The sequence below is a fragment of the Gouania willdenowi genome, chromosome 14 (assembly GCF_900634775.1).
Source record: "Gouania willdenowi chromosome 14, fGouWil2.1, whole genome shotgun sequence".
NCBI classification, from domain to species: Eukaryota; Metazoa; Chordata; class Actinopteri; order Blenniiformes; family Gobiesocidae; genus Gouania; species Gouania willdenowi.
The window spans coordinates 22,243,399-22,256,759 of NC_041057.1; the positions used below are offsets into that span (position 1 = coordinate 22,243,399).

At 37.9% G+C, this 13,361-nt stretch overlaps 1 protein-coding gene across 1 annotated transcript; it reads left to right on the top strand.

The window, feature by feature from the left end:
* Positions 1–2,028: 2,028 nt before the first annotated feature.
* On the top strand, positions 2,029–5,330 carry LOC114476065 (homeodomain-interacting protein kinase 1-like). The gene is made up of 6 exons (XM_028467322.1): positions 2,029–2,633; positions 3,079–3,270; positions 3,754–3,935; positions 4,049–4,286; positions 4,377–4,466; positions 4,803–5,330. Exons 1-6 carry the CDS (start codon positions 2,337–2,339, stop codon positions 5,328–5,330), a joined length of 1,527 nt encoding a protein of 508 aa, XP_028323123.1. The 5' UTR covers positions 2,029–2,336.
* Positions 5,331–13,361: the final 8,031 nt, after the last annotated feature.

Here is a 13,361-nt window from a genome sequence, read left to right on the forward strand (position 1 = left end):
TTATATATTAAATTATATATATATATATATTATTTTTATTTATTTTTTTTAGTTTTATTTTTATTTTTTAATAGTGCATGAACTTTACATCACACATTTTTTTAAACATCAGCATCATAACTTTAATTGTCTGAGTTATTCTATGGAGGACCAAACCTGCCAAAATTTTAAATACTTAAATAAATGTATAAATAAATATTGGAATAAATATATACAATAATGAATAAATAAATGGGTGAATAAGTGAATAAAACGAAAAAAACTGTTAAATAAATAGAACATAAATAATTAAATGTCTTAAATTTATTTATACTATTATTTATTTATACTTTTTTCAGGTTTGGTCCTCCATATTATTAAGTCTGTTCACTCCGGTTTATCAAGCCCCGAGAATTTCAAACCTCAAGCTCCGCCTCCTTTTTCTTCTTCTACTGTTTCTCTATGAGGTTGATTTAACCTGAGGCTGCACTACTGCCCTCTACTGGAGGAGAAAAGAACTAAAGCCTTCGCCTATGTGTATTTGGTTAGATTATTGAATTAGAACGGGAATAAACGGAAAATAAGCACAGATAGATGTCACTACATTACACCTACTATATCGTATGCACTTCAGAACGGGGCATTAGGTCATTAGCATAGGGCTTCTCCATCACAACGTGATTGTTTTTTAACCGATGAGAAGTCGTATCTGATTGGCTGCAGAGGGCACTACGTCCTCAACCAATCAGGAGCAGGTATGAGATGAAAACGAGCTGTCAGTGAAGACAGAGCAGTTGCAGTTAGTGAGCATTGTGAAGACAACTGTTTATGTGACTTTTAAAGCATCTGAGTGGAAAATGTCCCAATTTCTGTTCTCTGGAACTTCAGCTGCTGCAAGTAAGAAAGACTCAATGACAAACAGGGCTTTTATACTTTAGAGAGGGCCTTTAGACTGGAAAGTGTGTGTTATTACAGTGGTGTAGCAGCAAGTATTTATGTCTCCTCAGAAAAATAGTTCCTGTATTTTATTCCTGAGATGGATAATTAAGCAATATCACACCAGAGGGAGTGCTGGTGTGCTGAAATATCAGCACTGGTGTAGATTTGATTGTTGTAAATATCTGTATCTATCTAATCCTTATTTTTTAACAGTCTTTTACTTAATTACTGTATTCACTTATTTAACGTTTATTCTTTCTAACGTTTATTATTTTATTTGTGATTATTTCTTGAGTGGCTGTAACAAAAGTCATTTCCCCCTGGGATTAATGAAGGAATTCTGATTCTGATTCTGATAATCATACCAGTGCTGATATTTAACCCAACAGCACCACCTCAAGTGTGATATTAGCTGTTGCCAGGCAACACATAAACGTTTCCTAACTGACCGTTGACTAATGTCTGTATAAAGTCCCAGTGCTGTTGTTGATCTATATCAGCAATTACGTTTTCAATTACCCATGTTCAATTACAATTACATTAAGATAACAGTGAGCAGCATTTTTCCCCAATCACAATTAAATTACAATTATTTTTTATCCTCAGAAAGTCAATTACAATTGTGTTTTCAATTACTAAAGTCCAATCACAATTACTGAGCTTGAAATAAATAACCTAATAACATTGAACCTACCTCTTGTGTTAGCTTTCTGTTAGCATCTCTTACGATAACAGGTCCTAAATCAGTTAAAACACACTAAAAATTAATTTCTATCATCTAATTTATTTCCTATCCATTGGTTACATTGTTAGGCTTCCTAATCAATGAAAATATAAGTTCTAATATTTTTGTCGTGGGCATCTGAGCCTTTTATGTGTCAGTGTACCCCTCAATTTTTATATTTTTTTAATGGTAAAATGTGGAAAAGCTGGATTTGAAAAATATTTGAATAATTGTTAACTACATATGTGTAAAACTTTGCATAAAACTGTAACATGGTTCTTTAATTGACAATTTTTGTAGAATTTACATGGTAATTACAATTACAAAATTAAATTTTCTGAATTCAATTACAGTTTAATTACTCTTACAACAGCAACATAATTTTTCAAATGCAATTACAATTATAATTACACCAAAATTGTACTTAATTATCAATTACACGATTACAATTTTAATTGACCCCAACCCTGATCAGCACTCATGGAATGTGACGTCTCTTTTCCAATCAAATTACTAACTGTTGTATGAGTTGCATTGAGTCCCTTCCAGGTACCAAGTCCTGTTGGAAAATGAAATCTGCATCTTCATAAAGTTGGTCAGCAGCAGGAAGCATGAAGTGCTCTAAACTTTCTGGTAGACGGCTGCGTTGATCTTGGACCTAAGGAAACACAGTAGACCAACACCAGCACATGACATGGCACCTCAAACCATCACTGACTGTGGAAACCACAATACAATTATGGAGAAAATATGTTGTCCACTACAGACACATACACAGACTGAACTAGTCTATACTCACCCTCTGTTCTTTCTTTCTACTGCAGCAGCTGAACTTCAGGTTCTCCACAGCAGCACAGTGGATTACTCCATCCTGGAGTGTGTTGGTGAAGGCAACTTTGGGAAGGTGGTCAAGTGCCAGAACCTCAGCAACAATGAGACGGTGGCTGTAAAAATAATCAAGGAGGGCTTTGAAGAAGATCTTGAGCATGAGGTACTTGTTTGTACCTTCTATCATATTTGAGGGCTCAGGTTTTGCTACTTCTAAACTCTATGAACAATATTTTTTGTTATTAATGTGTAATTACTTCAACATAGCAATGTACATTTCAGGACTTCTGTTCTCTTCAATGCAATTTTGGGAAAAACATATCTATTTTTATTTATTCATAACCTAATATTCCATGTACATATCATATCAATATACATGTAAATGTAAAGCTGATTTACACTTGTTTATATAGCTTTTGTACCTATTACTTTATATATTTATTCATATCTAATCCAACATTGAAAACAAACTTTGTTACCATTTGCACTTTTTTGATATTTGCAAAATAACAATATAAGATTATCTAAGACCTGTTGGAACCAGATGATGTATTTTAAATCAAACTGTACATTCTTCTTCTTTTTTTCTATTTTTTTTTTTTTTACAGATTTCCATGCTGAAGTTAATCAGTGTCCTGGATGCTGACCACACAAATTTGCTCAAATTTTATGAGCATTTTGTGTACATGAACTACAACTGCCTGGTATTTGAGATTCTGGACGTCGACCTTTACACTTTAATGGAAAACCGAGAGTGGGAGTACCTGAGTCTGACTGAAATCCGTTCTATTGCTGAACAGGTATGGTTTATAATATTTGTTGTCAGAGTGTGTGTGTGTGTGTGTGTGTGTGTGTGTGTGTGTGTGTGTGTGTGTGTGTGTGTGTGTGTGTGTGTGTGTGTGTGTGTGTGTGTGTGTGTGACCTTTTAACTACAAATTAATGCAATATCATCCGACCAGCAGCAAAAAGGGGCGTTTTGGTTTGTAAGCGGGTACACCCCCTTTAAAGACAGATACACCCCCTTCTTCTCATTCATTTTTGAATTGTAACTTAACGTCTGGTCTTGATCGGTATTTCATCTGACCAGCAGCAAAAGGGTTAGGTTAGGGTTAGGGTTACTTCTACTTCTACTTAGACTATGACAGAAGTCAAGTAGCAGAAATGATGTATTTTCAAACCCTTTCTTATTGGTTGGTGAAAGGCCAATCAGATTGGTGTAAAGCCTATACAGCAAACAGACAATGTTTATTCTAATCCTGTGTCTTCTGATCTTGTTTCTGCAGCTACTGGTGGCTTTAGGTTCCCTGAAAGACCTTGGAATCATTCACACTGACATAAAACCTGACAATGTCATGGTGGTCAGTGGGAAGATCCAGCCATTGAAAGTCAAACTAATCGACTTTGGTCTGGCTATTACAACTTCCAGCATGGAGCCTGGCCTTGACATTCAGCCTCTAGGATACAGGTAGGAGGATTTCTCCTCACATGGCTTAGCTGTGGTTATGACAAACCTGTATTGTATTGTATTGATATGTTGGTCACAGATTCTCACTCTTAACTCGTGTCTTTGCTCCTCAGGGCTCCTGAAGTCTCCATTGGCCTTCCCTTCAGCGAGGCCATTGATGTGTGGGGCCTGGGTTGTTTGCTCACATTCCTCTACATTGGAGAAAACCTCTTGTCTGTGTCCTGCGATTATCAGATGATGAAGCGTGTTTCAGAGCTTCTTGGTCTACCAAAGGACGACCAGCTCCAGGCCGGGGTTCACACCAGGAGCTTCTTTTGTGAGGCTGAGGGAAGCCCAAAATGGCGATTGATGGTAAAACTGAAGGGTTTTTTTTCGGCAAACCTGAGTTCACCAAAGTTTAACTTTACAATGAACTTCATGACACTCATCTTGTTTTCCCAGACACCAGAGGAATATGAAGCTGCGAACAACATCGTACCTGAGGAGGAACAACGTTTCGTTGAGTTCTCTTCTTTGGATGATCTGGTTAATGTAAGTTTTGAATTAACATTTTCTATTTAAACATTTGTTTTTTGTCAATTTAAAAAAAGCAAGTTTTTAAGTTTAATAACTCTTAAAACATGGATGACATAGATTACTGTTTAAATATTCTAAATCATTTATTTGGAAAATGCTATTCATGATGAATGAGAAATTTCCTTTAAACAAAATCTGATGTAAATTCATGCAGTGTCCAAATCTATTCACTGTCCTGTTATTAAGTCTTGACTGCCATGAAGCTTGTGAGATATCCTGACCATAAACTACTCACTGATATGCCTGATGTGTGAGCTTGTGTAATAACCAGTGTCTTGTATTAAAATGCAGGTTCATCCAGGAGAAGAAAGTGGTGAGGCTGAGGACAGAAAAGCCTTTGTCGACCTGCTGAAGCATCTCCTGCGCTTGGATGGAGATGAAAGGATCTCTCCCTGTCAGGCTCAGTTTCACCACTTCTTCACCACATCCCACCTCAACCAGCAGGAGACCAGCAGACACTATCAACCCTCCTCACAGGTTGATAACACAACCTGCCCTGCATCTGGTGAAGAGTCTGTTCTGGATCAAGCCTGTGTGACAGAATCAAACGATGGTGACAGACTGAATTTGGCCGCTACATCCTGGGATATGTTCAATGTGACTCTGCCAGAAGAAGAACTTTCAATCAGTTGTGATGCCTTGGTTGAAGAAGCTTCACATGATCTCCCTCCTGTAACTGATGTGGACCTGGTTTCTGTTCCCACTCATACAAATGATCAAGTTCTGGATCAGTCTTCAAGTGGAACAAAAAAACGTTCTTTGGTGAAGAGGATTCGAAGGCTTTTCCGAAGAATCAGGACTTTTTTTGTCAAGAAGTGAATCCTTATACATGTAAAAACATATGTTCAATAGTTGGTTTTAGATCATTTGGACTTTCACAGATATATTTTATATATTTTTATATTAAACAAATAAACATGTAAATATTTATTCTTTTGTTTTTGTTCCATGTTTGTGTTGTAGTTTAAGAGCCTCTTAATTTTATATAATAAGTGACTTAAACTGGAGGTGATCAAAGAACAGGTGGAAAACGCTAGAACCTTGGTGTTCTGATTGACTCAGATTTGATCTAACTGCTTATTGTTAGATTAAATCAAAAACAGCCTTCCACCACATAAAGAACATCTCCATCTCCTTAATGAGTCAGAAAGACCAGGAGACCAAACTTCCTGTTAACTTCAAAACAAGAGCCCTTTTTACATAAGTGTTAAAAAAAGACTAATGGAAGACGAGACGAGATGTTTTTATTTTGAAAGGGGATGTTTGATTTTTTTTGCCGGTGTCATGTACTGAGAGCACATCGTACTGAGATTGTATATGTGCATTACTGAAAAATGAACTTTTGGCTAAAAAACATTAATTCATTTTTGTTTTCAAAGTGAACAGACACGTTTTATTTGTTTATTGGATTATGTTAGTTTTATAACCTCATTATGTAGGTAAATTCAGTACGTGACACCGGTCCCAGGACCATTTTACATTCTGCTCGCAATGCATCATGGGATAGTTGAGTGTGACAAGTGTTCCCACCGTGCACACTTTAAAACTGTCCCAATATAGCAGGGGTGCACACACTTTTTCGGCTGGGGGGGTTAAAATAGTAAATAATTAGATTTTAATACACAATTATGATTATGATTATGATTATTATTACAATTGTTTAATTTAGTATTTGTATAATAGGCAAAGCAAATGTACAGGACATCTAAAAAAAATTAGAATATCATGAAAAAGTTTATTGTAATTTTTTGTCACTCATTTCAGAAAGTCAAACCAATTTATGATATAGACTCATGACACATAGAGTGAAATATCTCAAGCCTTTATTTCTTGAAATGTTGATGATTGTGGTTTACAGATAATGACAACCTGAAATTCAGTCTCTGAAAATTTGAATATTACATAAGATTAATTAAAAAAAAAAGAATAACTTAAACAAAAAAGTAAGGCTTCTGAAAAGTATGTTCATTTCTATGAACTCAATACTTAGTTGTGACTCCTTTAGCATGAATTACTGCATCAAAGCTGCGTTGCATGGAGGTGATCAACCTGTGGCACTGCTCATAGTGTAATGGAAGTCCAGGTTGCTTTGATAGCAGCCTTCAGGTCATCTGCATTGTTGGGTCTAGTGTCTCTCACCTTCCTCTTGACAATAACCCATAGATTCTCTATGGGGTTCAGGTCAGACCATTTTGTTGGCCAATCAAGCACAGTAACACCATGATCATTCAACCAGCTTTTGGTACCTTTGGCAGCGTGGGCAGGTGTCAAGTCCTGCTGGAAAATGAAATCAGCATCTCCATAAAGCTTGTCAGCAGAAAGAAGCATGAATGTCTAAAATGTCCTGGTAGATGCTGCTTTGACTGTGGACTTCAGAAAACACAGTGGACCAACACCAGCAGATGACATGGCAGTCCAAAGCATCACAGACTGCGGAAACTTCACACTGAACTTCAAGCAAGGTGGATTCTGAGCTTCTCCACTCTTCCTCCAGACTCTGGATGATATGTAAAATGTACTTTCATCTGAATAAAGGTCTTTGGACCACTGAGCAACAGTCCAGTTCTTTTTCTCCACAGCCCAGGTAAGACACTTCTGACGTTGTCTTTTGTTCAGGAGTTTCTTAACACAAGGAATGCAACATTTGTATCCCATGTCTAGGATTTGTCTGTGCGTAGTGGCTCTTGATGCACTGACTCCAGCCTCAGTCACTCATTGTGAAGCTCCCACCAATTCTTGATTGCATTTTGCTTAACAATCCTCTAAAGGCTGTGGTCATCCATTTTGCTGGTGCACCTTTTCCTACCACACTTTTTCCTTCCACTCAACTTTCTATGAATATGCTTGGATACAGCATTCTGTGAACAACCAGCTTCTTTAGCAATGACCTTTTGTGGCTAACCCTCCTCTTGGAGGGTGTCAATGACTGTCTTCTGGACATCTGTCAAGTCAGCAGTCTTACAGTACCCATGATTGTGTAGCCTACTGACCCAGACTGAGACACCATTTAAAGGCTCAGGAAACCTTTGCAGGTGAACTTTTTCATAACATTCTAATTTTGAGACACTGAACTTTGGGTTTTCATTATCTGTAAGCTCTAAGGGAGTGTGAGTGAGTTCTGTAGTGTGGCTGGTTTAACTGAGCTTTTCATGCTGTTCTGAGAAGTGGTGAAAGCAGCAACTCGTAAATTAAGTAATTTAATACAAAATAAGCAATAATAAAAAAAAATGTTTGCTATAGGCAACATTGTAATTTGCTATATCGCCAAAATAAAAATCTCGATATATTGCCCAGCCCTATTGGGCATTCCTAATTGTTTTCCTGAAAAATTGTGATGGAATGCTTAGTAATATTGGTCATTCATAAACCGAGATATGAATTTTTGAAATTTTGCCAATGATGAGTGATACTAACAAACAAACCAATACATAATGATAAAATTATAATTGATTACTTCTTTGGTGGAGGTAATTAAGTTACTTTTTTTTTTTTTTTTTTTTACCAAGGATTGATTGACTAACTTACTAACATAAAAACATCATTCTTAAATAGGTTTAGGTTTTATGATGAGTTTTCAACCAATTACTGCTCGATAGGAGTGGAAATATTTAGACAACTCATGATTGGATTATAGTGACCTTTGACTGAGTCAGAGCAGCTCTATGGGTCTCTATTATGAAGCAGGATTTTCTCTCATCGCACTAACTTCCTGGATTTATTTGGTGTGTCCTGTTCTACGACGCGGGTGAACTTTTTACCTAACTACAGGAAATCACCGTGGTAACTTAGGCTGAACACCTAACTTGGTCAGGTCCAGGTTTGTTGCTGGATAAGATCTGAGCGAGTATAAAAGTGGGGCCTTATCCTCCCCTCTCTCAGAGCTTCCACGGTAGGAAACACAAGCACACACTGTTAAGTTAACATGTGGGATGAACATGGAGAGTGAACACTGAACTCAAACAGGCTTGTGGAGGAGGAGTCTATAAAAGAGGGTTCGAAGGAGTAATGTCGAAGAGAGAAGCAGCGCAGATTCTTGGAGTTTGGTATGTGGACGTGATCACACTGTGATGTACAGTTATACGTCCTGTTGTCTTCTCAGAGCAGATCAATATTTTACAATCACACAATAATGCGTGTGTGTGTGTTTCAGGCCCACAGCCACCAAAAAAAGATGTCAAAGAGGCTTATAGAAAACAAATAATGATCTACCATCCTGACAAAGGTGAGTGTGTTTGTGTTACCTGTGTGGGATAAAGCCACTGTCAATGGATCTGTGCCTGCACAAGTCGTGTTTGTATTTTTAAATATTGTACGCCACTGCACACTTACATTTGCAAATCACAGTTGTGTTTGTGGATTTTCTTCTTGTGGAATTGAATGACAAAGATAATGTTCAAGTTAGGCCTGGGTTGAAAATCAATAAATCAATTAACCGGATGGTAAATAAAATGAACTCGATAAGTTTTCCGGCTTTGGTATATTGCCATATTCATGCGTATCTGGCGGCGAGCCTGTCGCCTGTTGGCTGCAGAGGCTAGTGTTAGCAACGGATATTAAACAGCAGATAACGCAGTCAGTTCTAATAATTTCTCAGTAAACCTGCAGTGTAATTACTCTAAAATAATGTACCACCGCCAGGCAATCTTAGATTTAGGTAAATCAAACTGTTATAGTCCAGTACATGCGGCAACTCTGGACCTACTACGTAGCTTCGGATTGCTACTCCGGCTACACCCAGTGGCCTGTGAGGCAGCGGAGCCTAGTACCAGCGGTGTCCGCCAGCGTAGGAGAGGTAAGCGGTGTGATCGTAAGCAGAAGCGGGGATGCCGAGCAGGGCTAGCGATTAAGCTAAGTTTAAGTATTTTGTTTTCCTCGTCTTTGGCCTCCAAACAGGCTGGATGACAAGAGGGTTCACTCTCAGCACCTTCATGTTTGTTCCATAGTGAAATGAATGGGGTAAACTGGAAACTATTTGGTCCATTCTGTATGTTTTAAGATGTTTTGACACAGGGGGAGGCGGGGCCGCTAGCGTTTTTGTTTACAAAGGTTCTAACTGGATTGGAAGTGTTATCTGTTAAGGAATGTACAACTGTATACCTCTGTGCCTCAGTGTTTAATATTTTTTGCAAGCGCAATTTTGTCTTTGAGAGAGACTTGATAAACCATTTTATTCATGGCTTTGGTTGTGTGTGGTTTTGCATTTGAGGTGTTTTTTTCCTTAACAGAGACAGGGTCTATTTTATTGTTTTCGTTTGTGATATTTATTAAAGTGCAATTTTTTTGCTAACAGTAATGGTAAAAATACTAATGAGAAATAGAAGTTGATTGCATTTGAAAGGGTGTACTTGCATTATTATGATATGTTATCATTACATTAGTGGTTACATTAGTCTAAAAAAATAGGCCAATAACATTGTTTATTGGCAATAAATTGCGTCCAGCAAAATCTGTTTTCGGCCCAGGCCTAGTTCAAGTGTCAAAAGTACGTCATGAGGTCCCAGGCATTATGTGTCGAGTACAGATCAGCAAAGGAAACATTGTACACAAAAAATCAAGTCCTCTGCAGCAGTGGTTCTTAACCATTTCAGAGCGCGACCCCCAAAATAAAGGTTCCAGAGACAGGGGACCCCCACTGTACCTGAAGGTGGTTGAAGACAGACATGAACAATGAAGAACAGTTATGTGGAGACAGGGCCATCTATAAGAGGGAATAAAGGGGAGAGCTTTTTGGGGCCCATCCATAAAGTCAGCAAAATGATGGTCCATTGTTCTATGACTCTGTGATAAACATATTTATTTATTTGTTTGAATAATAGCCACTGTTATCCAGGAAGTTTATTATTATTTGGGTCATAGTATAGAGTCATCTTTAAAGAAGTAATGCCTTGTTTTTATCAGAAATAAAATGGGTTCAAAGCGTTGTAATGCCAGTTTTTATCCCTTACTATAGCCTTGCCTCTGTTTTCAAGCGTTTGAAATGTTTTCAGGTACTACAACTCCAAAATAGACATTCATTAAAAACAGGTTTTGTGTAGCTTTGAACAAATAAGTCAGGAAAATTGCAGCTACAGACCTGCTTTCAAACTCACCACATTTTATCCACAGAACCTATAAACAAGCGAGATGTAATATATACCATTGATTCTCAAACTTTTTTGGCTCAAGTACCCCTTTCTCTCATTTCTGAATCCAAGTACCCCCTTATGTCCAACTACCACACTATAGAGCATACTGATGGAATGAATTAGTGATAACACACATTTTAAAGAATCTCATTTTGTAAATAAGTGGACAGAAACAGAATTTAGTTCCTCCTGGATAGATTTATTTCTATAGTTTTTATTGTTTATGTGTGTTGTGTGCGTACAAAGCGGCCGTGATACGCACTTTGGTGACATGAATTAAACGAAGCCTTGAGGCAGAGAATTTGCCTCGAAGCTTTTTTGTAATCTATTGATTGGAGGAATCGTTTCAGCACTAGTCAACATATGCGACATTAGGTAGGAAAAGTGGTGGAAAGGGTTTATAAAGTGCTGAAAATGTATTGAAAGTGGAAAAAATGTGCAGAAAAGCCATTTAAATTTGATAGGAAAGTAGCAGAAATGGGACTAATGTAGCAAAAATGCACTAAAAGGATAAAACATTTGACAAAAAGTGAGTTTGGTGTAGTTGCAGAAAATGCGTAAAAATGGGCTCCAATTGTTCAAAAAATATTCTTAGTTTCTTGAAAGTATCTGGCGACATCCTGACCCCGAATGGGTTTGTTGGGTCTGTAGCTTGTAAAATGACTAAAGAACTCCTGCTGCTAAAATGAACATGTGTTTGTCGTCCTACAGGTGGATCTTCATACATGGCAGCTAAAATCAAAGAGGCCAAGGTGCTGATGGACAGTGAGTCCAAGCAATAAACTGATGAGCTGTTGCACTGACGGGCTGACAATATTGCCAATATTTTGGCTAAATAAAACTTTATCTTAATAAGCCTCCATGTGTGCTGATATTAATCATATTTGTGCAATTCACTGTTAAGCGTTTGTCTCATCTTAGATTTGAGGGAAATGTCGGAAGTGCTGGAATATGAATCCCAACATAATACACAAAGTACACAAAATGACTCATAAAAGATAAAATGACAAAAATGACCAACAACCACTTAAATAAAATAATATTGGCTACAAAAACATGCAAAAACACATTACAGAACAGCTCCAAAGAAACAAACTTACAGAAAACAAAAATACAGAAAGTGACCAAAAAACACACAAATCAACAAATCCAGGAACACAAAATGACAACACAAATAACAAAAACACACAATGACTAAAAACCACAAAAACAACCTCTTTTTCCCCCTTGTATTATTGCTCAGAGGGGTATTCAAGAAAGAGGGGTATGTTCAAACTCTGAGTATGTTTGGGCTCAAATGAGGGAAACTTTTGAGTATCCCATTCCTGAAGGCGAGGTAAATTCTTCTCTGAGTTTGTCACCATGGTAACTTTCTCCATAAACTGAAGCTGCTAGCTGGCTGGTTTTGTCTGAGAGCGTAGGGTCGGGGTCTGAATCCAAGCTCATTCGTGTTTTTTTGGACGTCCAGTTGACTCTGGCGACTACATTGCATTAAAAATCAATATAAATGACTCGACGTCAAGCGTCTGTCGCTGTCTTTATAGCCACTGTAGCAGGAGGGCTGTACACTTTCCCAACTAACTGGAGCCAAATGAAAGTGTAATACTCCTTGAATACATCTTTTAAATAATAATTACATTTTGAGTGAACTCATCCTTCAGAAACTCCATAAGTTGAGCATTTAAACTGTAAGTACAAGTGGAGCTGTCTATGAAAAGTGCTGTAAACCTACAGCTTTAGAAGAAGTGATCAGCTCTCTCAGTGCAGCAGCCCTCCCAGGCATGTAGCCCACACTCCACAGACACATTTTATCTATTACATTTACAGTATTCCCCGGTCGTCACGTCACTGGCGCAATGAAGTGATGAAGCGACCGAAATCGCGGGCGATTTAAGCGACTATAGTCGCTTTAGAACAGGCTCAGATTCCACAAACCTCAGCTTATTTCACCCATCGGGATAAAATAAATCACTCTCTTCCGGAGCAGCGTAGCGTTCCGAACGTTGTGTCATCAATATACCAGTAAGGTGGTATAATAAAGATGTATATCACAACAAAAATATATACCGGTAATTGGTATGAACTGGTGTACCGCCCACCCCTATAATGATAATAAATATACATATATATCCGAGTCCTGATCAGGAGAAAACGTCCGATTCCAATCAGTCTGAAACCACGTGATGGGGTCGTATCCTTAGTAATACTATTACTAATATTGTGCTGCAGTAGCATCGTGATTGTTTTGGTTCTCGGTTTAATTAGTAGTCTGTGGTGCAGAAACTTTGGTTGTAGTCCAGTTTGGTGCTGGTTATGTTGTTGTGCCACTTTGGTGAGTCTACCATCGCTCCTTAAGGGGAGACTGTATTATTGTGATTGTAAGAGTCAATGGGAGTGTGAATGGGTGTATCTGTGTGTGTTGCCCTGCAATGGACTGGCACCCTTCCAGGGTGTGTCTCCACTTAGAGCCTAATGACAACTGGACAACCATCCACTTGGCCATTGTTTTGTTTAACAAAAAGGGGCATGTACTGTATAATAAGACTCGCTCTTCAACATGCTCCTATTCTGACATGTGAAAAGTACTGACTATCAATTATAATGCTGATATTGTGAACAGGATTTCATGGAAGAATAAATTTGATTTGATATGCACCAGCAGACCCACGTGACCCTGAAAAAGAGCAAACTGGACGGATCCATCCATCCAGTTTCTGACCTGCTT